At 56.9% G+C, this 27638-nt stretch overlaps 3 protein-coding genes across 3 annotated transcripts in view; 2 read left to right on the top strand and 1 right to left on the bottom strand.

Moving 5' to 3' along the window:
• The first annotated feature begins 5051 nt into the window (after positions 1–5051).
• Positions 5052–17578, top strand: FIGNL2 (fidgetin like 2). Its single transcript, XM_065659646.1, has 2 exons — positions 5052–5143; positions 15061–17578. The coding sequence occupies exon 2, from the start codon at positions 15072–15074 to the stop codon at positions 17202–17204; it is 2133 nt and encodes a 710-aa protein (XP_065515718.1). The 5' UTR covers positions 5052–5143; positions 15061–15071; the 3' UTR covers positions 17205–17578.
• Positions 17579–19834: 2256 nt separating this feature from the next.
• TMDD1 (transmembrane and death domain 1) lies at positions 19835–20572 on the top strand. The gene has a single exon (XM_065659463.1). The coding sequence runs from the start codon at positions 19835–19837 to the stop codon at positions 20570–20572; it is 738 nt and encodes a 245-aa protein (XP_065515535.1).
• Positions 20573–21321: 749 nt separating this feature from the next.
• SCN8A (sodium voltage-gated channel alpha subunit 8) overlaps positions 21322–27638 on the bottom strand; it is a 46171-nt gene continuing 39854 nt past the window's right edge. Inside the window, exon 27 of the mRNA XM_065659683.1 lies at positions 21322–26943. Within this exon, the coding sequence (XP_065515755.1) occupies positions 25796–26943 (1148 nt within the window). The 3' untranslated portion in view covers positions 21322–25795. The remainder of the gene's footprint in view (positions 26944–27638) is intronic.

Below are 27638 nucleotides of genomic sequence, written 5' to 3'. Positions count from 1 at the left end.
CCATGCACATGGGCTTTGATTGTGGCTCCCAGCCCGAACGCCTGCTCGCGATGCAGCAAGAACACAGCGAGCTCAGTGAATGTGGAGCTGTTTCCTGTTGCCGCGTCCCCTGAGCAATCAATTTATGGCCCCTAAAGCTCCTCTAAGTGGATTTAGCCTCTCAAGATAAATCTTTTCCCTTTGTGCACCCGGAGCGCGGCCCCGGTTCTGCGGCTGCTGTTGTTAAATCAGGCGTTCAGGGGGATTAAACCCCAGGGATGGATCCAGGGGTGGACCCATGGCTAGAACAGGGCTGGACCCATGATTAGGACATAGCTGGACCCATGGCTGGACCCATGGACCAAGCAGTAGTGGCCGCATCCCCAAATCATCCTCATAGTCATGGTGCTTTGATTTATATTTTAATTAAGGGCCATGTTTGCCCTGGGGGAAGATTTTAGGTCTGAATTACGGCTCCTACACGAACGGGCTGAACAAAGAGCTCCTGGAAGCCCTCTCCCTGCTGCCCTCCTCTGCCCCCCAGCAGAGATAAGCCCACAAGGACCCTCCTCGGGATGGAGCCGGGATGCTGGGGCTGCTGCTTATCCCCGGGAGCCACTTTAAGTGAATAAAGCTGCCAATGGAGCCTCTGCCCTCTCCATCTCTGCACAGTGAATGGGGTCCCTGTGCTGGGGGTGATGCTCTGGGGCTCAGGGCTTGCCCGTTGTGCTGCTCCCCTTTGGCAAAGTGGGGAGCACGGCCCTTCTCCACTGTGGTGGGGGGCGAAGCAGCTGGCCTGGGGTTCTGTCCTTCCATAGGAGGACATAGGCAAGGGAATGGAGGCAGCTTCACCTCTCGATGGGGAGGAGGAGGTGGGTTTGGGATGCTCGGGATGGGGGATGCAGCCCCTGGCTCCAGCCTTCTGCTTGCACTGGGCTGGAACAAGCCCTATTAACTACACAGGCTTTAAGCACAACCAGATGTGGGAGATGAAGCTGTTAAACTCCTTTTGTGCTCTCAGCAGAGGCTGAGGGGGGGGGTCCCAGTCCCAGCGGCTGCAGTTACTGAACCCAGAGGCTCCACTGGTGCCACTTAGATCACTCACATGTGACAATTCAGTGCTAAAACCAAGACTAAGGCTTGTGCCACATGAGCTCCTTCCCCAATCACTGCTTATTCACAAGCACCCTCTCCTCGAGAAATGCAGTTCAAGCTCTTTAGAAGGAAGAAACCCCCTCCAAGAGGCAGTTTCTGGAGGCTGAAGGACATAAGAACTCCCGTTCCCTCTTAGGGGATGCTGCGCTTCCACTCTTGTCAGCCGGTGCAGGTACCCCCGAATCCTGGGAGCAGGAGGATCCAGTGCCAACAAAGCAGGAGCTCGCTGTGATTTGATGAAACGTTCATAAATCAGACAAATGAAAATAGCTCGAGCCTTGTAAGGCATAAATCAAGCTCCGGCACGGTGCTATAGAACAACCTGGAGATTGATGGCTGTCTGCCTGCATGAGCGAGCCTGGGAAGATGGCCCAGCTCCTCCCCACTTCCCACTGTCTGTGCCACTGCTCTGTGCTTCCTAATGGCACTTAGGAAGGACTCCATTAGACCTGGCCTATACCCAGCTTCTGTAACTGGTTATACTGGCACAACTGGTCTCCTTCACCCACAGTGGCAGGCTCGATGCTCACAGCTTCTCCGTTCAACCCAGTCCATGTCCCACCACCTTCACAGGGAAGAGCTTCTGCCTAAGAGCTCATCTCAGTCTCCCCTCTGGCAGGTTAAAGCCATTCCCCTTGGCCTGTCCCTACATCCCTTGTCCAAAGCCCCTCTCCAGGTTTCTTGGCGCCCACCATGGACCCCTTGATCCAGGCGGGATCAAGACCAGGGTCTGCAGGAGTCCTGTCCCGATGCCGCAGGTTTTACTGCTTTGGGAGGTGTGAAGAGTTAAGTGCTCGGCCGGAGGGCAATTGCTCCCTGACACGAAGGCAGCGTGTTCCAGCAGGATAATCCGCTCTGCCTGCGGGGTTTATCCCTGTGCGTGGGGCATCCAGGGGGATCCGAGGGTCTGAGGCCCCCTGAAAGCAGCCATGTGCTTCCCAGGCATCCCAGCGAGGGATCCCTGTGCTGGAGAGCTGCTGGTTTCCAGGGATCCCCCCAGCTTTCTGCTCCGAGCATGACACGGGGTCTCTGTTACTGCTGTGCTGGCAAAGTGGGGCTGGGATTCAGATCTCCCTGTAACACTCTTCATCCCAATGGGATGATGCCCTGGGATGCAGCCAGTGCCACAAGGCCGTAAACTGTTGGTGTGCTGGGTTTTAAGAGCTGAAATGAGCTGAAACAGAGCAGCAAGGCAGGTCCTGGTCCAGCATCACATCCCCAGCATCTCCCTTCCAACCCCATCCCACCACACTGGGATGAGCCACTTCAGCTCAGCCTCTCATGGATTCACGGCCAGATTTCAAGCCCTTTGTAGCTGGACTTTCCAGCTCTCCCCAATCCCCAGGAAAAAGGGACATTAAATAATTAGAGACCTCTTCAATTAATGCCCCTGGCTCAGCGCTGGGTGCTCTGAGTGCCTCAGCCCTGCTCTCACATCTGCTCCCACAGCACAGGCCAGGGCAGGGTGCTGTCACCCCTCCATGAACCAGCAGAAAACATCAGCATCACATGGCCAAAGCCCCCAGCCCTCGGATTATCCTGGTTTGGCCTCAAACCCCGCTGAGAGCTGTGGAATTCCGGCTTCCCGGCGGGAGAAGGGAAACCCCCATGGTCTGCAGAAGGAGGTGTCAGCACGGATCTTTGCTGATGGTTTCCATCGCGGATCAAGCCGCGGCACAAGTAACGAGTTTGGACTTTTGAGGGGAGGAATCATGGGCAGTGATTGGTGAAAAGAAGCGCTCTGACCCTGCAGCTCCCATCCAGCTTTTCCTTGGCTAATGAGGGGGGGGGTGAACTCGGCAAGCAGAGAGGAATCCAGCTTCCCACTGCAATAAAAGGCAGCTTATACCCACTGAAACGGGAATGCCAGCCCTGTTTTACAGCTGCCTGGGGTCAGCATCCTTAGATACTGGGTTTAGCATGGCAGCACCCAGATACAAACAGTCCTGGGCCTGCGATGATGCAATGTCCTGACCCTGGAGGACCATGGGTGACCATGGCCAACCTAAGTGATGTGGTTGAAGTGGGTGGTTGGCATCCCGTTGTGTCACAGGGGATGCGGGTGGGATATGGGCGGGATATGGGCAGGGATTGGGAAGGTGGCAGCATCATTCCAGACCTGCTCTGAGGCAAACAGGAGGCTCAGCCAGAGCTGGAGCTGCCCTTGGATGAGCCGTGCTGGGGCATTGGGAGCATGGGGCAGGTCCTGGTGCATCCGACTGGGATTTGCTGGTTTTTGGTGTTTTCCTGCCATCACCCCCACAAAACTCATTCCTGGAGATGTCATTTGGGATGCTTCCTCTGCTGGTGGATGGAGAAAAGGGACTCATGCAGGGATGCAGCAAGAAGCTGAATTCCTTTTCATGTTGAATGTAGAAAAGCCTTGGATGCTCCTCCTGGAGCACCAGGTTTCCAGGGAATACCAGTGATTGGGGGTGTGTGTGTGTGTGTGTGTGTGTGAGTTTTGGAGCGTTTTCTGCTGATAACAAATTTACCAATGGAAATAAACTGGGAACCTCCAGATCCTGCATCACCCCTGGATCTGGCTGGGATCAGGCAGAGGATCCCTTCAGCTCTAATGTCTGCCCTGGTCCAGGCAACGCTCGCCTGCTCCTGCGAAGGAAAATATTCCCTAATCCCTGAGGGAATGACAACATTTGTGCGAGGCAAATAAGGCCGTGATGTGATTACAGCAGGGAAGAGCCTGAGCTGGTTAAACAACATGAGTGGGGCTTTGGAGAGCGAAGGGGAGGTGGCTGCTGGGTGTTCCTGGTGCAATCCCACCCCAAGAAGGTGAATTTTGGGGCACAGAGAAGGGAGCGCATGGCCCAGTGCCACAGTAAATGGGCTGTGCTGTGGCCACCTCCCATCGACACCGTATCCCTGGGGCAAATGGTTTATTTTTGCACCGTAAACTAATAGTAGGAAAGTATTCCAGGTATTTGGGATTCCTCTGAGCACTTCAGCAGCTGAGGACCCAGCCCATGGCCTGCAAATGGGTCCTTGGGGGTACAGGCAGGACTGGAGCTGGGGTGAAGGGCTCAGGGTGCTGAGGAGCTGGAGTACAGGGTGCATGGGGATGGGGGGCAAGGGTACTGTGGAATCAGGATGCCACGGAGCACGTGGGTGCTGGGAAGCTGTGAGTCAGGGTGCACGGGTTCTGGGATGCTGCGGTGCAGGGTTCAGGGTTCATGGGTTCTGGGATGCTGCGGTGCAGGGCTCAGGGCGCATGGGTTCTGGGATGCTGTGGTGCAGGGCTCGGGGTGCACGGGTTCTGGGATGCTGCAGTGCAGGGCTCAGGGCGCATGGGTTCTGGGATGCTGCGGTGCAGGGCTCGGGGTGCACGGGTTCTGGGATGCTGCAGTGCAGGGCTCAGGGCGCATGGGTTCTGGGATGCTGCGGTGCAGGGCTCAGGGTTCATGGGTTCTGGGATGCTGCAGTGCAGGGCTCAGGGCGCATGGGTTCTGGGATGCTGCGGTGCAGGGCTCAGGGCGCATGGGTTCTGGGATGCTGCGGTGCAGGGCTCGGGGCGCATGGGTTCTGGGATGCTGCGGTGCAGGGCTCGGGGCGCATGGGGGCTGGGATGCTGGGATGCTGGGGTGCAGGGGCTCGGGGTGCCGGGATCTCGGTCGCCCGCTCTTCCGCTCCGCCTTTGTGCCGGGCGGGCAGCGGGGCCGGAGCGGAGCCTTTGCCATCCCCATCCCTGCTCCCGGCCGATGGATCCGCTCCGCTCCGCTCCTCCCCGCGCCCCGCTCCGCCCCGCTGCCCGCTCCGCGGCGGCGCAGGGGCGGGACATGGGCGGCGGGCGGGGACCGGCCCCGGCCCCGGCCCCGGCCCCAGCCCCAGCCCCAGCCCCAGCCCCAGCCCAGCGCCGGCCCCAGCCCCAGCGCCGGCCCCAGCCCCCGCCGCCCGCGGGCCGCCCCGCATTGTCCGGGCGGCAGCGGGAGGATGCGGCGCCCCGCACGGCCGCCCGCCGCCGGGCTGCGCTAGGGCCCGCCGGCATGAGGAGGTGAGCGCGGCCGGGACGGGCAGGGAGCGGGACCGGGGTCGGGGGGGACGGGGCAGCCCCGTAGCCGGGTCTGGGGGAGAAACCCGCCGGGCTGCGGGCTGCGGAAGGGCCGCGGGGGGCTGCGGGGCACCCAGCCCCGGTAACAGAGCCCCGGTAACGCAACGGCGCATCCCGGGAGGGCTGCGGGGGCTCCGCGCAAACGTGCTCATGACATGAGCCCGCCCGTCGGAGGGAGCGCCTGGAGCCGGCCCCCGCGGCCGGAGGGGTGAGCACGGCGGTTAGGGACGCCCCCTCCGTCCATCCCATCCGTGCATCCCTGCTCCCGTCCCTCCTTTCCTCTTTCCACCCCTCCATCGCTCCCTCCATCCAGGAACAATGCGCGCTCCCCCCGGCCGCTGCCGCACGTCAAGCGCACGCTGGAGCGTTCGTTCGCCTCCAAAACAGTCGTGGCGCGGAGGAGCTGATGGCATCTTGTAACGAGGGGCTTTGGGGGAAGAAAGGGTCTAAGACAGCTTTATCCAGTGCGTTCCAGCATAAATACCTGCGGCTTTGGAGGCTGTTTTACAGCGTTCCAAGCTTCACTCTGGGATCATCAAAATTAACATTGCCATTGGCTGGATCCTGGTTTTGTGGCAGATTTCGGGGCTTTGGATGTGCAGAACTGAAATGATGAGAGACCTCGAGCGCGTGTGGTGTTTCCTTTGAATGCACTGATAACGGCTTGGGATTGATTTCCTCATCCCATGCATGGGAATTGCCAAGGTTTCCCCCTGGATTCCTCCCCACGGGGGCTGCCGGGGCGCTGGTGGCTGCTCCGGCAATGACAGGGCACCGGGTTCTGCTGCTCCTGGATGCTCCGGCGCCTGTTTGCTCTTGGAGGTGGTTCTGAATGAAACATTCCAGCGGGATCTGAGGCCCGGGGGTTGTTTATCCCGTTAAACATTTGGTTTAGCTCTCTTTAGCCCAAGCGTGTTGACATTTTCTCTTGGGGGATAATGAATGGCACGGACTGCATTGTGTTCCTCGGAAAGCTGCGGGATCCCGCAATAACATAAACACCCAGGGCTGAATCCATCCCAGCTCCGAGAGGAACGGGCTCCGTGTTTACATCAGTGCTGCTCCTGTTGAAGTTTATTATTGCTCAGGGGAATGGCCCTGTTCGTACTTCGTGGGTTTAGCTCCTTGCTGACGGCTGCGGTTTCCCCTCCCTGCTCCCGGCTGGAGCCGCAAAGCTCCCGGGGAGGAGAAGGAGCAGCCGGGGGCTCTCCCTGCTCACAATTGGGTTTCTCAGGAGCAGGGATGGGTTTCGCAGCCGCCTTTGTTCTCCCGCCGAGCCCCCGCCGCATTCTTCCCTTTAGCCATTATCATTTGGGTTAAACAGAGAGGCAAGTTGTGTCCCATATGGAGCATGTTAACAATTGCTTATCAGGAGCCCCTGTTTTCTCCTCCCTCCCTTTCTCCTGGCCTTTCTTCTCCTTTCTGAGGTCTGGGTTGGGGCTTTAACAGCATCTTGGGTTCGGTGCTCATCAGCCAAACCTCTCCTGAGTCCCATCAGAGTTCGTTCCCTGCAGTGAAACGGGGAATAAGCACCGGGAAATCTGCCGAGCGGGTTTCCCTGGATGCTGTGAAACGTGGGACACAGCAGCTGAAGCAAGCAGCCTGTCTGTGGTCATGGGTTCACGCCTCTGGCTGGCAATGGGCTTCTTCCCCAGTGCAGCTGAGGCTCCCATTGCCTTCCTATGAGGAGGAGGAGGAGGAGGTGATCCTGATGCCGCTTCCCGTGTTTGTACAGCCTGAGACAAACAGGAGCTGTGGTGTTCCCAAATCTGTCCTTAGGTTTAGAGCCCCCATCCCGCATCCATCCTCCGCTCCCAGGGAATTCAGTAGCCGCCGTTACGTTGGGTGCCCAAACACAGAAGCAAGGGCCTAACCTTAGGCCAAGGGAGTGGCCACCAGGTCACTTCATCCACTCCTCCTTCCCCCTTGGAAAAGGTAAACACAAAAGCCTCCGGGAGCATTTGCCTCCAAAGCCAGTGTTGCATCCCATGGGATGAGAAGGAATAAAGCGATTCCATGTGGCACAGCATCACCTCCATAAGGATGGAATCATCCTTCATCATTTAAATAAGTGCTGGAAGGAGTTTGGGAGTGTGTGCTGTGTCTGCAGTTTGCTGTGGACTTGACTTGTATTAATGAGGGAGCTATTCCGTCGCGATAGGAATGCCGCCTCCAGGTTTTCCTGCAAACAGCCCAATATTTTCCTTTCTTCCTTTCTGTCTCTGCTTTGGGCATGGTTTGGGGAATTCTGCACCCCCCAGCTTTCATCCCGGCAGCTGGAAGGAGACTGGTCGTGTGTAGGGAAGGAGAAATCCCTCAATCCATGGATTACGGCAGCAGATGCAGGAGCACCCGATTGGAGCGAGGATTCCTAAAGGGAATGACATTAATGCATCTGGAGAAGCGATAGTGACCCTTGCACCACGCTGACCCTTGCCTTGATGCCATTGTAAACACTTTTCAGTTCTAGGGTTTGAGCTCCAGTGATTCCATGGCTGGAAGCGGAGCTTTGCCCTTGGACACGGGCTGCCGGGGAGGCTCCTTTTGTCATCTCAGGGCAGATCCTGGCGCATCTGGCCAAATGTCAGCTGGAATTTGGCAGCGTGCAGGAAAGCTGGAGGCTCCCGGCATCTCATTTACTGCCTTCCTCTGCTGGTTAATGGATGCGCTGGTTAAGGTGGTGCTCTGGCTCCACATAGGTCATTGGTGCTGCTGGTGCTGCTGGTCCCTTTTGTGTCATTGCTCTCTCATCCCATGGGACACACGTGCCAGCGTCCCAATTAAAGGGAGCTGTTGGGGCTAAACCAGATTTAAGCAGGTGAATTCCCATTACTGGATCAGCAGCCAGCAGGGAATCACAGAATCCAGGTTGGAAAAGACCTTTAAGATCATCAAGTCCAACCTTTACCCCAAGTCTGCCAAGTCCACCACTAAACCAGTTCTTCCCAGTGCCAGCCCTGGCAATTCCCACTTCTGGAAACCGGCTTTATCCCCTTGCAGGCTCCACTGCTGGGATTGCTTCAGGTGTGTTTTTCCTGGTGCTTCTTCTGCTCCATGGACCCTTGGTTTGCAGAGGATGCTGCTGCACACACACGTGGGCTCAGCTCTCCTCTAATAGAAGCAGGAGCTGGAAGGCAGCACCGGCTCTCTGCAGTGAGGTGTAGTTTGCTGTGTTATGAGGGTGTTGTAAAAGCTCTCTCCTGGCCTTGTGGCCTGTCATCAGCCGAAGTTAATGCTGGTTAAATTGTACAGATCCCCAGCACAGCTTCTCCTCCAGCGCTGCTGCCTCGGGTCGCTTATCAGCAAGCCCTCATCTTTATGGAGGCCCCAATAAACTCAGCCAAGGCCTCGCAGATGCAGCTGACGTACAGCGAGAGCAGGGGAGGATGCACATGAAGGGGTTTCTTCCTGCCTCCTTTCTCCTGAGGACAGGCAGCTCAATCATGTTTATTTCATGACAGGGATGCTGTGCTGCTGCCCGGGGCTGCACCGGGATGCGGGGATGCGCTTCCTGGTGGGATGCGCTCCCGGGAGGGATGCTTGGCTGGTAGAGCTGTGGTACCCAGGCGAGTGTTTTCTTTCAGCAGAGAAAAGAGCCACTTTTTCTGCCTTTTTCCCCCTAAGAAAATGAAAACTAATGTCAAGGCAAATTGCACTTTAACCCACACTTGTCTTGCCTACAAAACCCAAGGTGAGTAATAGCGGAATAAGTGTGCCCCTTCCCTGCCCCGGCTGCGCTCGGAAGAGGAGCCAGCTCCTCACAAAGACTTTGCTGTGTCAATAGATGAGAGGGGCAGCGGCAGCACCGAGCTGGGGGGGACTCGTGGCATCGGGGGATGCTGGAGCCCAGGTCCTCTCCCTGTGATTAATCTCTCATGGAACCTGCTGCTTTGTCTGCTGCTTTGGCTCTGCCGCAGCCCAGGGATGCTCCCCTCGGAGGCTGTTTCTCTCCTTCCTTTCCAAGCAAAGCACTTGACTCTGCTCCACACACCCCACTGCCTCCCGGGGCAGGATAACGTGGGGGTAATTGATGGCGAGAGGACTAATGGCTGCAGCAATGCGTAATTAAAGGCCAGGGGCGATGTGCTGCGTGCAGGAGGTTAGAGAGGTTGAGTGTGCTTTGAAAGGCTTGTCCTGCGCATCCCTGCTCATGGTGTCCCCTGTGCTCTGCACTGTGTTATCACTGGTCCAGCCCTGCTCGGTGCAGGGGTTTTCCTACCCCTTCTGGCATCGCCGGAGCTGGAATCACCGGCCCCATCCTGCCTCCTGTTCCCTGTGCTCCATCCCCAGAGCATCTCCTATGAGCACAAGGCCACGTGTTGGCCAACATCAATGGGTTAAAATGCCAACGTGAGGTTGGGCTCTGCTAGACCTGGCTGTGCTGGAGTGACCGTTCCCCTTCCTCCTGGGAATGGCAGTGGGAAGAAAGTGGTGCCTGGGATGGTTCCTGGTGACCTGAGAGTGCACCATGGTGCCACATTCCCTGCTCTGTTGTGGGTGCTTGGAGTCAATGACAGCAACGTCCAGCAGCATGACCTGGGTGCTCGGCCCCGGATGCTCACAGAAGGGAGGATCTGGGAATGTCAAGATATTCCCAGTTGCATTTTGATCCCATCCAAGCAGTGGGGTAGGAGCCAGCCATGGGGCTTGAAGCTGCTGGGTCTGCACGGGCAGGGCTGTGGTCACAGCCAGGTACATGCTCCAGGATAACTCCATTACAGAGCTGACCTTGGGCTGTTCATCCCCTCCAAGGTGATTACTTTTTAATGAGTGCTGCTGGAGAGGGAGGAAGATGAATTATTCCTGCCCTAGGATTAGCTCCGGGAGGCAGGAGCGGCGCTGCCCCGATCGATGCGCACGGAGCCTGCCCGGCTCCAAACTTCTCCCTGTTTCCCATTGATACCTTCAGCCCGATGCTGCTCCCACCGGGTTATTCCTTAACCTCTTGGGATTTACAAGCAGCAGTCCCATAGCGGCAGGTTGAGGTGTGTGTATAACGATAGCTATAACAGTCTTCCAGTGCGGACTCGCAGGGTGCAGGAGGTGGGAGCTGAAGGGGTGGCTGCTCTGAGTGTGATTCCCAAAGCCCATCCTGGGAGAGGGTTGCTGCAGGCTCGGGCATGGATGAGGGCAGCAAAGAAAGGAGCCCAAACCAGGGGGACTTGTGGAAAATCCATTAGTGAATGGATGCAGGAGGGAGCGCGGCTTTTCAGGCTGCTCAGGCAAGAATCCGGGAGTCAAAAGGCTGGGAAAACAAAGGCTATGGAGAGAGGCCTCCCCCAGCCCAGCCCCGAGGGCAGGGGAAGGTGTTCGGCAGGGAATGGGGTCCCCCATCCCGCGGGGTGTGTGACAGGGACACGTGGGGACCGCAAGGATGGAGCTGCAGGATTGATGGGAAAGGGGAGGTTTTGCTCCCTGTGGATCGCGCTGCCTGGCAGAGCACTGAGGTGGAAAATACAACCAGTGCGTGGGGCTGGATGGGGCTGGATGGGGCTGGATGGGGCTGGATGGGGCTGGGAGGCTCCCTAGAATCAGAGTTAATGAAGATGGATTCATTCCGTGGAGCTGCTGCCCCCATGGACAGGGTCCAGTGCATGGAGCAAATCAGGTCCCTGCTGCAGCCCCTGGCACTGACCCCAGCCCATACAGGATAAGATAGACCAGGGAATGGTGGCTCCTGCCTTGGCTTCTTCTCCCAAGGGAGTTTGTTATTGGAGCTTCATCAAGGAAAATACCCTGGGATGAGAGGGTTTGGGGGTACCCGGTCCCTTGAGCCCCTTCCTGAGCTGCATCTTCATCCAAGTGCTTGTGGGAAGATGGGATGTGATGGCAATGCTTTCTCCTTGGAAAAAGGAAACAAGCATGGAAAAGGGTCCATTTGACCTCCCGGCCTTCTTCTGGGGCCACGTCTGGCTGGGGAGATGGTTCTGCTGATGAGAAATGGGTTTTCCTCTCCAATATAATCCTCTGGGTCCAACCCAGCCCCTGGGGAGCTCGTCCAGCATCCAGGAATGGCATTTGGGTGAAGAGCTTCAGTCCTTAGAGGGATCTGGCAGCGGTCTTGGATGCTCTGAATGCTCAGCGATGCTCTTGCTATAAAACCTCCTTCCTACCTGAGGAGCATCCTTCAGGCAGGTCTGGTGGAGATCACAGCTGGAATGTCATCCCAAGGAGCATCCTTGCAGCAAGCAGGAGGCTGATTTCTTTCGTCACTGTATTTTAGGTCCCTTTAGTGCTTCTTTTCCTCCCATCCATCTCCCATGCCATCGCATCAGCTCACTATGAACCCTACCTGGGGTTCAATGCCATATCCCCTGGATCTGGGCATTCCCAGGCTGGGTACCGCTCCCTCCCGGTGACATTCCCATCCCTCTCACTGTGACAGATGGGTGATGCTCAGCACATCCATGAATGCTTCATCTGCTGGGCTGGTGCCGGAGCAGCACAGATGGACGAGGGCCCGTTGGTCACTGCCGGCTGTGCTGGTGTCCAGCTGCTCTGCACTTGATATATGGGTGGACAAAGCGGATACCGGAGCCTTTGGCTCGCTCCAGCCAGGGCTCAGGCTGCTCCTCCAGGGGGTTGGGAGAGGGCAGGGTGGGAGATAGCCTAAATCCTTTTAACATATGTACATTGACTCTGCTCTGATTGCAATTCCATCCTCCGCTTTGTCGGCACCAGTGCGGAGGGGATGGGGAATGTGGTGGACAAAGAAATGCTGCTTCCCGAGGGATTTGCCAAACCACCCAGATTTGCCTTGGAAAACTTGGTGTTTGTGCTCCGGGCTCGGGCTGGGGGATTTAAACATCCCAAGCCCTGCAAATGCTGCCAGGGATTGGTCTTGGGTTATAGCATGGCCAAGAGTGGCTTTGTGCTTGCTTTGCCCTAGTCCTGGCTTTGGGACCAGCTCCACCACCCATGTGAATCACTGCCAGGCTCTTCTGCCTATTCGGGACCCACCGTGTAGGGATTCACTAGGGATGACCCATATCCAGCTGGGTTGTGTGCGTCAGCGTGCACAAATGCTGCTGTAATCTACAGCATTGGCGCTGAAGTATTTCAGAGGTGTTGCCACAAGCCCCAGTGAGTGTAAATGGAGCATTCTGATGTATAGCTGGGATGTGACTGGTGGCAATGCCATTCCACCCTGCCCACACTGCTCATAGGAGGCACGGATGAAGCCCAGGCCAAGCTCCTGGCAACAGGAGCTGAGCAAGTCATCAGGAAATGCCTGATTTAAAAGAAGAACTCATTCCCACTGTCTCCTGCTTGCTTGGGTCTCTTCTCCCCCGCCATGAGGACATCGCTGAGGCTGCTGCAGGACCTGGAGCATCCTGCATGGATCAGACCCTTCAGTGCTGCGAACCCAGCTTTGGGGCAGGACTTGCATTGATGTGAGGCTGCATTGGTGCTATTGGTCCATGTCCTTGGCTTGGGCACAGCACAGAAGATCCATCTCACACAACATCCGTGCTAAGAGAAGTCTTAAGTTAGCAGGGCCGTGGGGACCACTCAAGGCTGGGCTGTGAATGGAGACTCTCAGCATCCTTTAGTCTTTCTTAGCCCAAAGTTTGCACATCGGAAATTGGAATACCTGGGAGCACAGGAGGCAGATCCTGGAACAGGGATGGCTTTCCCTGCCTTGGGAAGCGATCGCATCAGGCCGCAGGTCACTACAGGGATAATGGAGCTGCTCAATGTCCTTTGGAAAAGGCATAAATCCTCCAGGCTGGCAGCTCTGCAGGAGGATTTAACGCCGGGAGACAGCGGCAGGACGAGCAGAGCATCGTGGAGGCAGCTCATGGGCGCGTTCCTGCACCCAGAGCAGCAGCATCCCGCTCCGGATGCTTCTGCAGAGCAGCAAAGGGTGTCCAAGGGGACATCGGGACACATCCAGTGCCTCTGCGTGTGTACCTGGGGCTGGGAGCACCAGGAATCCATGGGGTGCTTTGCATCCAAGGCCTGGGGGTGCTGGATCCCTGCTCCAACAAAGGCATCAGCACTGGGATGCTGCTGGGGCAGTTCCCCATCGCCTGCAATCCCCCATCCCGCACTTTTCCCAGCGGGAGGGAGCGCACCCCATCCCATTGCGGAGCCGTTGGACACCCTCGGCGGGCAGCCCCGGAACAAAAGCCCGGCTCAGAGTCGCTGCTGAATAGATTAACAAGATTTCCATAATTAGGGCGGGCGGGAACAATGGGATTCTCCCCTGCCCAGCCCCCCCTGCCCGCCTTTGTCCCCCTATCCCTAGGGATAATGGGCAGCAGCGAGGGTGGGAACCGGCCCGGCCATTTGGTCACTGGACAGTCATTTTCTCACACTGCCAAGGGGAGCATTGAAACATCTGTCCCGCTCCGCCACCTCTTTCACATCCCATTTCAAGCCCATGACAAGTCCTCCCTGCCCACAGCCCTCCCCCCCCCCCCACCTCCCTGTGCTTCCAGGTTTTCCCGAGGTTTTGGCTTTTTCTTTCCCAAATGCATCCCGCCTTTAAAGGGGATGGCTGGAGCCGGGTTTGCTTCCCGGTGCCTTTGCGCTCGGGTTTGCTCTGGATCCAAGCATCCCCTTGCTCCTCACAGGGCACAGGGATGGGGAGGGAGCAGCCCGTGCTGTGGTGGTGCTTTCAGCTGGCCCTTAGGAAAGCAATTCCCAGCATCAGGCTTCTGGTGTCTGAGCACTGGGATTCGGGTGTTGGTATCGAGCCGTGCCATAGGGAAAAGCCGGGTGTTCCTTAGGGAAGTGCCCGCTGTTGTGTGTGTGTCCTCGGAAGCTCGCTGATGCAGGACAGAAGGGTCACAGTGGGGCTTGGGTTCTCCCTTCTCCGGGAGGGATGGGTGAGGGTGAGGATGTGGATGCTGCCATTGAGGGCTGGGATTTGCTGGTCGTGGTGGTGGCACCTCCTTCATCCCTAAGGAGAGCAGGAGCACCCCCTTTACAAAAAGCTGTGTTTAAAAGGAGTCTTTTTCCGCATGGAGTTATCCAAGCCCTATTTCTCCCTTTCCATCCCTCTGTGCCCATCCTGTCCGGGCTCAGGATGGGCGACGTTCTCCTTTGCGTGTGTTAAAAGGGCCCTTTCCTGCAGGCTGAGCATTTATCTAACGGGAGCACTTTAATAATGGCCAGTAAATGCAGGGAAGAGGCCGGCTCAAGCCCTGGAAAGCCGCTATTGAAATCCTCTTGTGGAAGTTTGATATCCAAAGTGGAAGCACAAATGCCATCTAAGTCAATTAAAGCCTTAAGTAATCTAATTGTGCGGTGGCCACAAAGTGGCTTAAAGGCTGAGGGAGGCGATGGATGGAGCACGAGGTCCCCTCCTGGCTCCTGCTTCAGCCGTCCCCGGAGGCGCTGGGCATTAAGGCATGGGGGGGTCCCACAGTGGGGGGTGATGGGGAGCATTGAGACACGTTCACAGCCGGGATGCGAGCAGGGACTGGAGCAGCTCCCGTACGGAGCCAGGCTGAGAATACTGGGGCTGGAGGAGAGCAGCTTCCAGTGTCTGAAGGGGGCTACGGGGATGCTGGGGACGGACCTGCAGCAGGGGCTGGAGCGATGGGACAAGGGCTGATGGGTTCAGGCTGGAACAGGGGGAGTTCAGGTTGGAGATAAGGAAGCGCTTCCCGGTGAGGGTGCTGGGACACTGGGATGGGTTGAATGGAGGAGGTTTGGATGCCCCATCCCTGGCAGTGCTTAAGGCCAGGTTGGAGCAAGCTGCTCCAGTGGAAGGTGTCCCTGCCCATGGAACTGGGTGATCTTAAGGTCCTTTCCATCCCAACCCACGCCACGATGTGGCCCAATCCCAGGGTGGTTTCTGGAGCTCATCCCCGTCTCCACTGTCACCGGCGCTCTCCTGTCCCTCACAGGTCTGTCGAAGATGCACTGGTCACCAGAGCATGCCCAGTCCCTGAACCAGTGGCCGGAGCAGCACCTCGATGTCTCCTCCACCACCTCGTCCCCAGCGCACAAACCCGACCTCTACCCCAGCACCCGCCAGCGCTTCAACTACGCCTGGGCCAACGATGACATCTCAGCCCTCACGGCCTCCAACCTCCTCAAGAGGTACGCCGAGAAGTACTCGGGGGTGCTGGATGCGCCCTACGAGCGCCCGGCGCTCGGCGCCTATGGGGACGGAGCCTTCGGGCCGGTTAACGGGCAGAAAGGGGATGGGGAGCCCTGGCCGGGGGGCCACGGCTCCGACGGCTCCTACCCGCTGACCCCCATCCACGATGGGCTCCCCGGCACCAAGGGGGTGGTGCCCCCCGCCAGCGGTGGGGCCATCGGGCTCGGCGGCTCCCCCGTGGTACCCGCCGGCCTCGCCGATCCCATGTATCCCGGTAACTCCTGTGGAGGAGCCGCCGCCGGCTCCGCCGGGATCGCATCATCTCAGGAGTATCCCTCAGGTTACGGCGGCACCTATTTACCCTCCGGCTACTGCACCCAGCCGGCGGCAGCGCTGCCCCCTCCGCACCCCCCTGCCCTCCATGGCTCAGGGCTCCTGCAGCCCCCGCACCCATCTCCTGCCCTGGTGCCGGGCTATGGCTCCTCCGGCCCCATGTACAACTACACAGCCGGCAGCTACCCTCCGCAGCCGGGCTACGGCAGCATCCACGCTCCCCATCCCTCTGCTTCCTACCTGCCCTCCGGCATCGCGGCGCCCACCCCGATCCCGGCACCGCCGCCCGCTGCCCGCCCGCCTGGAGTCCCCGGCTATGGGTACCAGGGCGCTGGCTTGGCCCCGCTGGCAGTGCCCCCCCTTGGCACCGAGGCAGCCGGCACGCTGAAGAGGAAGGCGTTCGAGGAGGATGAAGGGGAGGGCAGGTATAGGAAATACAGCTACGAGCAGCCAAAGTCCCCCTACCCCCTGTCAGACAACGGCGAGTGCCGGGGCAATGGGTTCGGTGGCAACGCCGAGTCCCCGCAGGTGGCCTTCAAGCCCGGGAAGCGGGCGTCGGGAGCCGGGAATGCCGAGGAGCACAGCGGCAAGTACAGCGGGCAGCCCATGAAGGGCATGGTCTCGCCGCCCTACGGCACCGGGGATGCGCCTCTCGCCAATGGGGAACGGGCGACTGAGCCGGGGCCCCCGTTCCCACTGCGGCTGCCCCCCAAAGCCCCGCTCTTCAGCAGCGCAGCAGTGGAGGAGCAGCCCAAGAGCGTCGACCCCTTGGTCTTGGAGCTGGTGAACACCAAGATCGTGGAGCGGGGGCCGCCCGTGCAGTGGACGGACATCGCCGGGCAGGTCTCTGTGAAGGCCACCATCGAGGAGGAGCTGGTGTGGCCCATCCTGCGCCCCGGTGCCTACACCGGGGTGGGACGGCCGCCCCGGACCATCCTGCTCTTTGGTCCCCGCGGCACGGGGAAGACGCTGCTGAGCCGCTGCATCTCCACGCAGCTGGGCTCCACCTTGCTGAAGCTCAGCGGGACAGCCCTGCTCTCCACGTGGAAAGCCGAGGCTGAGAAGATCCTGCAGACCGTGTTCTTCGTGGCCAGCTGCCGGCAGCCCGCAGTGGTGCTCATCACCGAAGCCGAGGCCTTGCTGCTGGCCCGGGCCGGCGAGGACGTGAGCAGCCTCAAGTCCCAGCTCCTTTCCTACCTGGACGACGTCTCTACCTCATCGGAGCAGAGCGTGGTGGTCATCGGGACCACCTCCCGGCCCGGCAGCATGGATGAAGCTTCGCACCGGCGCTTCGCCAAGCGCTTCTACATCTCCCCCCCGGACAGCATCGCCCGGAGGCAGATCCTCCATCACGCCCTGGCTCAGCAGAGCTGCTGCCTGAGCGAGCGGGAGATGTCCTCGCTGGTGCAGCGCACGGAGAGCTTCTCGGGCAGCGAACTGGTGCAGCTGTGCCAGCGCGCCGGGGCCGCCACGCTGCACGGGCTGCAGGGCCAGCTCCAGCCCCCTTCCTACCAGGACCTGGAGAAGGCGTTCTGCAAGGTGCGCCCCGCTGCCTCCCAGAAGGAGCTGGACTTGTTCCTGGAATGGGATAAACTGTACGGCACCAGGCACTGATGGCGCGGGGCACCGGGATGGACCCTTCGCCCCATCCCAAGGCACTGGGACCGCTTGGAGGGGCTGCATTGGGGTCTGGGGAGGCTCTGGTTCTGCATAACCAAACCTCATCCCGACTCCTTTGGCCTCGGCCAGGCTTTTCCTCTCCTTGGTTTTCCGGCTCCCACTGAACTCAGGATAACCTATTTATTGTATTCCCGTCCATCCATCCCTGGCGCAGCGATGCGGGGCCGGAGACGCCTCCGCATCCGCTTTTCCAGCCTCGGCTACCCGACAGCTTGACTCTTACCGTTCCTTTTGATATCCCTTTGATTGATTGTTCCCAACAGGAATACCTCGGGCGTCTTGAGCAGAGCAGCCCCTCGCCCATGGCACCGGCAGCCATGATCCAGGGGGGGAATGAATGGGGAGGGGAAAGCCACAAACCGGGGGGTGTTGGAGTTAAAGGCTGTAGATGGATCTCCTAGACTTGGGTTTTTATTTTTGTAAGGTATGTAGTGATTTTGGGTTTGTTTTTTGCTTTTGAACTACTCAGGAAAAGAAATACCTCAGCAAAAAGAGAAAAGAATGTGTTTTAAACCCTCTTTTTATGGTAGGAAAAGAGCTTTTTAAAGAGTTTTCAGACCTGGGACAAAGCTGCTTCATTGCATTTGCTTCCAAAAGGGCTGGAGGAAGAAAGGAAGAGACAAAAAGAAACTTGAAGCTGTTACAAAGAGCAAAGTTGAATGTATTTTGGGTGCATTTCACATCTCTTATGCCATGAGTTGAGTTCCTTGGGTTACCATTGTTCTCGTAGCAACGTGTCCTCAAGGGGCAGTGTCTGTGCTGTAGGGTGGCAGCTGGGGCATCACTTCTCGGGTCAGGCTTCTGCTCCCTTTGCATGGCAAATAGAGGAGGTTTTAGCTTCCCACCGTCCTCCAAGCACCAAAAAGCCCCAGCAGAGGCTGGTGGTGACCACAAGGTTGCAGGAAACCACTTTTTTCCCCCCAAAACAGTCCTGGTTTTGGGCTGAGTGTGGGTTCCTCCTCACTGACCAACCACCCCCACCATGCATCACCCAGAGCCCCATGGACCCCACTTTGCATCTCAAGGTGTGTGGGGGGTTCATTTCTTGTCTCCAATTAAGCCAGCTCCTCATCCCTTTCTTCTATTGCTCTATATTGTATTGGGGATGCAACTGCTCTGGGGCCACCTCGGAGCAGCCCCCCCATAACCTCAGGGTCTGCACATGCAGAACACGCTCCCCCCATTGCATTGGCCAGTTTTGGGATGGTTTCCCACTGTTTTGGTGCAGCTTCCCACTCTTTTGGTGCAGTTTCCCTTTGGAACGTGCATGGGTGCAAAGGGCATTAACGGAGGCGGGGGGCAGTCACCTCCCCTTCCTCTTCCTCCAAAAAGTGGTCCTGGGTTGCTGAAGACTTATTATTATTATTATTAATTATTATTATCATATTTGTACACTCTCTGTAACCATTTCTACCTCATTTTGCAACATATTGTACATGAAAGTATTTAATTCATGGCTTATTAATGGCTGAGAAAGAAGAAAGAATAAGAAATGCTTTTGAGCTGTAATGGTCTACCTCAAGAAATGCTGTATTTTAAGAAGAAAAGTATTACACAGTATTAAAGAGATTACCTGAACGTGCCTGGAATACTTTGGGGTGAAGGGATCTTAAAGCTCATCCAGCTCCAGCCCCCTGCCATGAGCAGGGACACCTACCATTAGGTCCCCTCTATCCCTGCGGGACCCTGGCCATGCCACAGGGATGGATTCTCACCTTTTGCTGCTGTTATGAATGGAAATAAAGGGAAAAGTGGCTTTTCCCCAGCCCTGTGGGGTGCTGTGTCCCCGTGCCATAGGGGACATGGTAGCATCCCTGGCCAGTAGATGCATGGAGCCTTTGTGCTGGCCCTGGCGCATCCAGAACAATGCAGCAGCTCCGGCCTCTTATTGGGACCCCTGAGGTTATGGAGCTATGAATAAATTACTCGGAGGATGGATGGGCTGGGAAATGGGAGGAAGGCTCCGTCCTCCTCCGGCTTTATCCACACCCTGCTATAAAGCGGGTGCGCTGGTGGTGCGGGGCCACCTCGTGGTTATGGGTCCTCACCCGGTCCCTGAGCAAACCCGCGTTGGTTCAGCTCAACCCTGCTGCATCCTTTTGGGGTGGATGTGGGTTCCCTCCATAGGAAGGGATAGGGGAGCTGCTGCTGTTGACTCAGAGGGGCCTTTGGGAGATGGGAAGAGGGTGGTGGGGACATCCCAAGATGGTCTGTCCCTGTGCTGGGGGTGTTTGGAGACTAAACCCTAGGAGGGTGAGTTAGGGAAGGGAGGGATGCTTTAGGCTCGCTGGCAGGGATGCAGGCAGGGATCCAGGCAGGAATGCTGTCAGCGATGCAGGCAGGGATGCAGGCAGGGATGCCGTTGGGGATGCAGGCAGGGATGCTGTTGTGGGGGATGAAGGCAGGGATGGTGTGGGGGACGCAGGCAGGGATGCTGTTGGGGATGCAGGCTGGAGGCACAGCATTGACCTGGACAGGAAACACTCATTCCTGGGGGGTGACATGGGACAATGCACCGGGGAACAGGGAACGCATCCCTGGAACACTCCAGTTTGTGAGGTCAGATGAGGGGCGAGGTTCTGCATGCCGGGGCCACCCTGAGGCCGAGGAGCACCCGGTCGATGCTGGTACCCGCTGGCCTCATCCTGCTCCTGCTGGCAGCGGGCAGCCGGTGCGAGGACACGGTGGCAGCCAACGTTGGCAGCCACACCATGGCCCGCATCGCCGACCTGCTGGCCCCGTCCGAGTGCCTCCGGCTGCGGCTGCTGTTGTCGGGCCCGGAAGACCCGGGGGAGCGGGAGCTGCAGCGCCTCTCCGAGGAGAGCAACCGCATCCCCCCGGGGCACCGCCGGGACCTGCGCGGTCCCGTGGGATGCTCGGAAACCCTCCGGGACTGGCTGGGGCGAGCGGGGAAAGCGCTGACCTGGGACCGCCTGGCCCGCGGGCTCCGCCGCATCGAGCGCCCGGACATCGCCCGGGAGCTGGGGAAGAACCTGAACCAGGACCGGAGCCTGGAGCTGCTGCGGAACGTGGGGGGCTACGGCCGCGGCGCGGGGCGGCCCCGCTCCCCGCTGCTGCTGCAGGGCGAGCGGCGCCGCAGGGAGCGCGACCGGCGGGCCCCGAGCGCGGAGCTCGGGGACCTGGTGGTGGAGAGGCGCCCGCCCCCCCCGTACACCCGCAGCCTCCTGGGCTGGGTCGTGCCCGTGGCCTCGGGCATCCTCGGGGGGTTCCTGGTCTCCGTTGTCCTCGCCGCGGTTGCCGCGTCCTCCTGCTGCTGGGTGCTGGGCTTGGACGCTGCTTGAAACGGGGATGGAGCCCGAGCTGCGGCATCGCCCGAAACAGAGGCCCAATAAAGCTTCACTGGAGGGGCTGGGACCCAGACACCGACCCCGTGTGCTCCTCGGGGCAGGGAGGGTCCCGCCGCTGGCTTGGGTGCTGCTGGAGATGGATGTCCACCGTCCACCAGCCACCGCCTCCGGCTGCACTGGGGATGCTCCTGGACGCCAGAGATGGAGCCGAGCTCCCTCGGCCACAGGGAGGGAATAAACCCCCTCTGCTGGGTCATTGTGCTGAGGCAGCACCTTGGCTTCGTTATTCACAGCAGAGGTTAATTACAATCCAGTGACCTGATTAAGTGCGATTGTAGAGGTGCTTTGTGCTCTGGGTGACAACCTTGGCTTTCCTGAAGCCAGGAGCTGGGTGTGCTGACGGGCGGGAGGCTTTGCTCCCTTCTTGGCCTGTATCTCACTGCAGTTTTAGCTTTTCCTACCCATTTCTGAGGCAAAGAACATCTGCAGAGTAACCCAAACCCACAGGCTGTGTGTTATGGGGAGGCCTGGATGGCGTTTGTGTTGCTGATAGGGCCAGGGAAAGCTGCAGCTATCTGAACACTGGCACATGGTGCTGACAGAGACACACGTGTGTGACAGCCCTAAATCCACAGAAGCTGGAGGTCCCCAGGTGATGCTCTCGGTTTCTGCTCTAGGACCTGTCTGAGCTGAGGGCTTTGGGGTGCGCAAAGGGAACAGAACGACAGGGCAGGCAGCAGAAGTTGTTAAAACAAGATGGACATCCCTCTTTATTGCAAATTCCAAAGTAAAAAGATGTACAGTACAAAGGAACTCAAAGATCAGACATCGACCCCCAGCCCGCTGCTTTACCACCTTCCTCCTCCCTCCCTTCAGCCTCCTTTCTCCATGTAAACCAGGACAGGACCGAGGAGGGGAAGGGGAAGACCAGCACGGGGCCAACGCCAGCGTCATGAACAGGGTATGCAAAGGGAGAGGAGCTCTGTGGGGAGATGCTGGGTCAGGAGCACTTTGATAGCAGCATCTTTGTCACCCCCGCATCCCTCGGTGCCCCCACCTCTGCACTGCATTACTCAGTCACTGACTGAGCCTCACAACACCCCTGTGAGGTAGGGAAGGAGACACCCGGTTCACCGATGGGGTGTCCCAGCATCCTCTTGCACCCTCATGCTCAGAACTACAACGTGCAGCGACCTGGCCTGAACTGAGCAGCAAAACCCACATCATTGGAACAAACTGGGCTCAAACTCCAATAAGAAACCTCATCCCAAGGTGGTCCCTCAGCCACTGCAACAACCTCGGGTTAAATCAGGGCTGATGCCTGGAGCTGTGCCCTGCTCAGCCCTTTGAAGTGAGACAAGCTGGATGGGCTGATGCTGCCTTGGGGTGTGCAGGGCCCTCCTGAGCAGCAGGACCTCACACTTGCACCCCAAGCATGGGTGAGGTCCCCATGGACCAGCCCTTGTCACTCCATGGGGGACCCTGCTGGACACATGGGGAAAGCAAGAAGCCAACAGGGATGTGATGGCCTCGCAGGGGACGGGCTCGCTGGTGGCTCTAGATCACAGGATCACAGATCCCTTGAGTTGGAAGGGACCTTAAAGCTCATCCAGCTCCATCCCATCACACGTCCCCATCCCATCACAATGCCCAAGGGCACCGACAGCATCGGTCCCCATGGACCAGTGCAGGCAGCTCAGAGCAGGGCACCCACAGAGCCCAGCACCGAGGAACACATGAAGCTCCCTTCCAGCAGCCTCCACTGCATCTTACTCTGCTCTCCTCTGCACACTCCAGCTAAAACCACCCTAAAATGCCTTGGGGAGATGGAAGGCGAGGAGGATGCAAATAACGGCGACACCAAGACAACCTTCCCTCGTGGAGTGAAAAGGGTAACCTTTATTTCATTGTCTTTTGGCTTAGAGTAACGTGATTGTTCATCATGTTGGGTAAGATCACGAGGAGCCACCATGCAACCTCTAATACACAGTATTGAGCTTTCACAGGGGTTTGTTTGCAGCAGCAAATTCGACTCCAACTCAAGTGTGGGCTCTATGGAACATCATGGGTTGAGTTTCCTTTGGCTGGTTCAACACTGGCCTCCCTGCTTTAAGAGAAAGGAATAAAGCGGCTGGGATTGGGATTTGTCGCCCTTCCCCTCTGCTCTTGGAAGAACTTGATCCCAAATCAACCCAGTTTTGGACATGGGGGAGCCTAAAGAGCTCCTTGGAGGTTTGGCTCCACCTTTTGCATTGGCAACACCCCCTTCGCTTCATACCCACAACGCCAGGATCCGGTCCCACTTTGGAGTGACACGAATGGCCCTTGTGCGCTTGGAGCAAAGCTCTGTCCTTCCTCCCATCGCGGCCACAGAGACGTGGCCCCATTGCTCAGCACCTGATGGAAAACCCATCCTGGGGAGGCCAGGGAGGGGGAAAAACCACCCAAACCCCCACCAAAACCTTGCTCTGAGCACAAGGACCAAGCAAGAACTCGCTCCCATCCCATCCCAGTGATGCTGACTGATCCCAGTGGCCTCCTGCCTCTATCCCAGCTTTAATGGTAAAGAAATCCAATCTGTATCCAGAGTTTGAAGGGACTTTTTATTGGAAATTAATCGAGTAGCTGAATGCAATGGCCAGCACGAACGCTTCAACGCACCAAGCTTCACCTACGAGTCAATAGCCCAGCTGAAGAACAACGATGAACTTGAGCCAAATCTTGCATAGAAGTGCTCAACTTATTGCACATTGGAACCCAAAAATGGAGAGTTTTGCTGTTGCAAAGATCGTTTGCAATAAAGCTTTGTTTAAAAGCTGTTTTTTTTGGGGGGGAATAGGGGGTTATTTCTCTCTTTTTGCCTTTGGGGACAGTCACTGGCTCTAAAGTCGAAGGAGAACAGAAAGGTATTAAAAAAATAAGGATAACCATGGACAATGGCGTAAGCCAGAAGCCATTCTATACTTCTTTTGTAGTTCTTTGTATTTACAAAAAGGCATGCTGATAAAATAAAAGGATATATTACACTATTTATAATAGTATCTTTAAAAAGTTCAACCACACTTCTCAGCTATTTGCCTCGTTTTGTGCTGTTTTACAATGTAGCCTGTACATGTGTATGGAGGTTGTTGGGTTCTCCCGTGTTATATTACACATCACATCCTAGGAGCGAGTGGGGCAAGAGCTGACGGGATAGAAAAGGTTCCTTACTGTGGTGCTGGGAGCAGCAGGGCTGCTCCATTGCCATGGAGGATGCCGGGGGCACCGGTGGCTTCCTGCTGGCCTTTGGGATTTCAAGTGACTCCTCGGATTCTCTGGGATGTGAGATGATGCAAACCAAGGTTCATCCTGCCATCGAGGGGCTGTGCTTCCCGCTATGCTGGGTACCCTTCCTGTGGTCCATGCTCGACCTCAGCATCCCTGACGGAGGCGAGCGGCACCGACCCCTCGCGCTGCTGCCCTGCCCTGAAGAAACACCTCGAGCAGAGCAGTGGCTGGGTACTGATGAGGACACCACGAAACGGGAGCTGGGGGAGGGCTGAGCCTGGTCACGGAGGGAAAGCAACGCCTGGGTTTGGCTCGTGATGTTCCTGTGGCACCAAGTTACTGCTGCAGCGAGACTGAGGCAAGAGGTAGCTCCGATTCCTGCCCATCCCATGGTGGGCGCCGCTCCATGAAAGCACTGATGGGAAGGAGGTGAAGGCATCCAGGAGCTGGGTCTCAGCCCTGGGATGTGGCCCTTCCTGTGCCATTCCCTGCTCCCAAGGGAGAGGAAGGGCTCAGGGTTTGCAAAAGCCACCTCTCAGCATCCCACCCGGAGCAGGAATCCTGATGGCCATGGGACAATGGGAGTCACATCCCTGTCCCCCAGCCCCACAAGTGGCATTGCTGTGGGGAAGCTCCCCATGTTTCTACCAGCAGAGATAACACAGGGCTTCCTTTAGCACTTATCTCTACCAGCACAAAGTGTCTACGCTGCAGGATGGAGGCTGAGGAAGAATATTACTGCTAAATACAGGGTACAAATGGGCTGGGATTGAAGCCCTAGAGCTTGGGTTTAGTGACACAGTAGAAGAAGCCATTCTCAGGTTGTATCCTCTCCCCTGGGATGAGGTCCAGAGCAGCATTGAGTTTGGTTATTCTATTTTAATGTGCAAAAAGATGGCAAAAAAACCCAAATAAAAAGACATGTATTAAACACACACACACGTGTTTCATCTCCTTGCTGTACTTCTGCTTTGTCTCCTACTGGTGGCTCTAGGAAAGGGCGCTAAGAACTGGGATGTACTGGTGAAGGGCATGGTTCTTGTTAGATCCCAAACCCAGTGGTACCTTGTCAGTGGAGTGCCTCGACTTTATGGCTTAACACACTGCTGTGGACAGGTTATCGTGTCTCGTGGTTTCATGGTTCCTCATGCATGGTCCCTGGTCACGGCATGCCATCATGCATTGAACGAGCACTTTTAGGGGGGGGGAACCAACCTGAGCTGGCCCCAGGCTGAAGGTACCCGATGACCCCATCTCCCAAACCAAGTAAAGCCCATGGAGAAAGTAGAATGTAGCTAAGAAAGAGCAAAGAAACGATGAGAACTGAAGGGCCTGGGTTATACGGGGCTTTGCTGCTTCGTTTTGCCTCTTTTTTTGTTCTCCTTGTTTTAACTTTTTCCTCTTTTTTTTTGTGTGTTTTATGGTTGTTTTTTTTTTTTTTTTTTTTTTTGCTGCTTCGCTAAATGCAAACCTAGTTTTGCAGGAACAAACCCTTGAACATTGTGACTTTGGGGGTTTCTTTCCAGAAGAACCATCAACAAAACAGGGAAATCAAATCCATTTTAGGGGCTGCTTTGGACAAATACAGGAATCCCAGCAGCAGGTTTTGGTTCTGGGGTGGGGGGGGGGGGAGTGTGTGGTTTAGTTTGCTTGTTTGTCCTAAGTTGCATTGACTGATGTGGAACATGCAGTATCCACCTGCCCAAACGATAGAAAATCCTTTGTTAATCCTTGTTTCTGGGGGTGTTTAACTGGTTGGTTGCAAAGGGTCCCTTCAAGAGGTGGGAGCTCACTGCTTTAGATGCAACGCTGTCACACAGGAAGCAGACTATGTTTGGTATAAGATCTTCAGGTAAGCGTCTCCACAGCTCTTCCGTAGTGATTCCGCTCAGGAAGTCTGTAAACAACCTTTTTGCTCGCAAACAGTCGGAACTGTACAATCCCACCGGCTCAACACTTGGATTCCCTGACGTCTTTGGGCCTCTTGGCTCTTTCCCGTCTGCCCTCCTCCGCCCGTTGCTGCTTCTCCTTCTCGGGTTTGGTTACGCTGTCGTACGACGGGAGGGATGCGGTCGATGGGGTCCCCTCCTTCTTCTCCCTGTTTGCTCCCCCGTTTTCCAGCTTTGTGGATACAGGCCTTCGGCTGATGAAGCCCCGTCGCGCTAAGCGAGCCCTGTAAGCCCTCTGGATAACCACCGCTGAAACCTCTTCCTGCTTCCTCCGCAGCGTGGTTGTGATAGGCTCATAAGACACTTTGGAAGGGTTGGATGCCACAAATCTCTCCTCCATCTGTTGTCGGAGTATATCCAGCTCCCCACTGTCCCCCAGGACACGTTTAGTGAAGGCAAACAGGATGTCTAAACAGTGGATCCTGTCTCCACTTACCATAGGCAGGTCCATGGCAATGAGTTCGATGGTGTTGGGTTTTGGGACGCGGAGAGGATGTTCCAAAGCATCAGCAAAGTCTGCGAGCTTGCTGTACTCTATGAACTGGGTGGCATCGGGGTCAAACTTCTCCCAGATCTCATAGAAGGTCTCAAAGTCATCCTCGCTCAGCGGATCCGCGCTCTCTTCCGTGGCCACGCTGAAGTTCTCCAGGATGATGGCAATGTACATGTTGACCACAATCAGGAAGGAGATGATGATGTAACTCACAAAGAAAAATATCCCCACGGAAGGGTTCCCACAATCCCCCTTAAAACCACTCCCGGGGTGCTCCTTGTCCAGGTCGCAGTCAGGAGGCCGGTTGAGGATGGGCAGCAGCAGGCCATCCCAGCCAGCGGATGTGGTGATCTGGAACAAGCAGATCATGCTGTTGCCAAAGGTCTCAAAGTTGAACATATCATCTATGCCAGCCTCATGCTTGACGTAGGCAAAGTTCGACATGCCAAAGATGGAGAAGATGAACATGACCAAGAAGAGCAAGAGGCCAATGTTGAACAAGGCAGGCAAGGACATCATTAAGGCAAAAAGCAAGGTGCGGATCCCTTTGGCTCCTTTGATCAAGCGCAGGATACGTCCAATGCGAGCCAGGCGGATGACTCGGAAGAGAGTGGGTGACACAAAGTACTTCTCAATGATTTCAGCCAGGAACATTCCTAAAGAAGAGGAGAAGGAACAAGTGTGACAATGGAGACACGAGTCTGCCGCTGCTTCTGAACCTGGCCGAGGGGTTGGACACCTTGGTCACCTATCAAAGGCTTTGCTTTGGGCATCTTCAGGTCTTAGATACATGCTCTGGCTGCCTAAACAGTTCTAAATTGAGGGGGAGAGAGGTTCAGCTGCAGAGTGATTCATTGCACCTACATAAGGATGGATGAGTTGCTTCTTGGAGGTGTCTAAGCTCTCGGAGCCCAACGCTGCCATGGACTCTGAATTGGAAAGGGCTAAGGATGTGTAAGGTGGATTACTTCAAGCAGCAGACAAGCCTAGATCTGAGTTTTAGACCTCAGGTCAGTCTCTGTCACTATGCCTGGGCAGAGCTTTGTGAGGGACCCTCTGGTACCCATGAGGTTATGCCTACTTTACAGACTAGCCATTAAAAACACCCCAAACCCATTGGAGGCAGCTGCTTGCTTCAACATCCAACCAAGCTGAAACCCAAAGAGCAAGGCAGGAAGTGCTGCAATGCAGGCAGGGAGAGGAGCTGCCAACTGGGTCACTCCACACAACAGGAACTGAAAACCAGAACAGGGGGAGGAGGGTGCATTAGTGAGGACTCGAAGCTAAAAAGAGAAGGCTGAAGGCGATCTGGAGGCACTTCTAAGGCAAGACCGTGCTCTACTCTGCAAAC

The sequence above is a fragment of the Lathamus discolor genome, chromosome 23 (genome assembly GCF_037157495.1).
Source record: "Lathamus discolor isolate bLatDis1 chromosome 23, bLatDis1.hap1, whole genome shotgun sequence".
NCBI classification, from domain to species: Eukaryota; Metazoa; Chordata; class Aves; order Psittaciformes; family Psittacidae; genus Lathamus; species Lathamus discolor.
The sequence above is the reverse complement of the archived record's forward strand: the minus strand, read 5'-3'. Positions and strand labels throughout refer to the sequence as shown.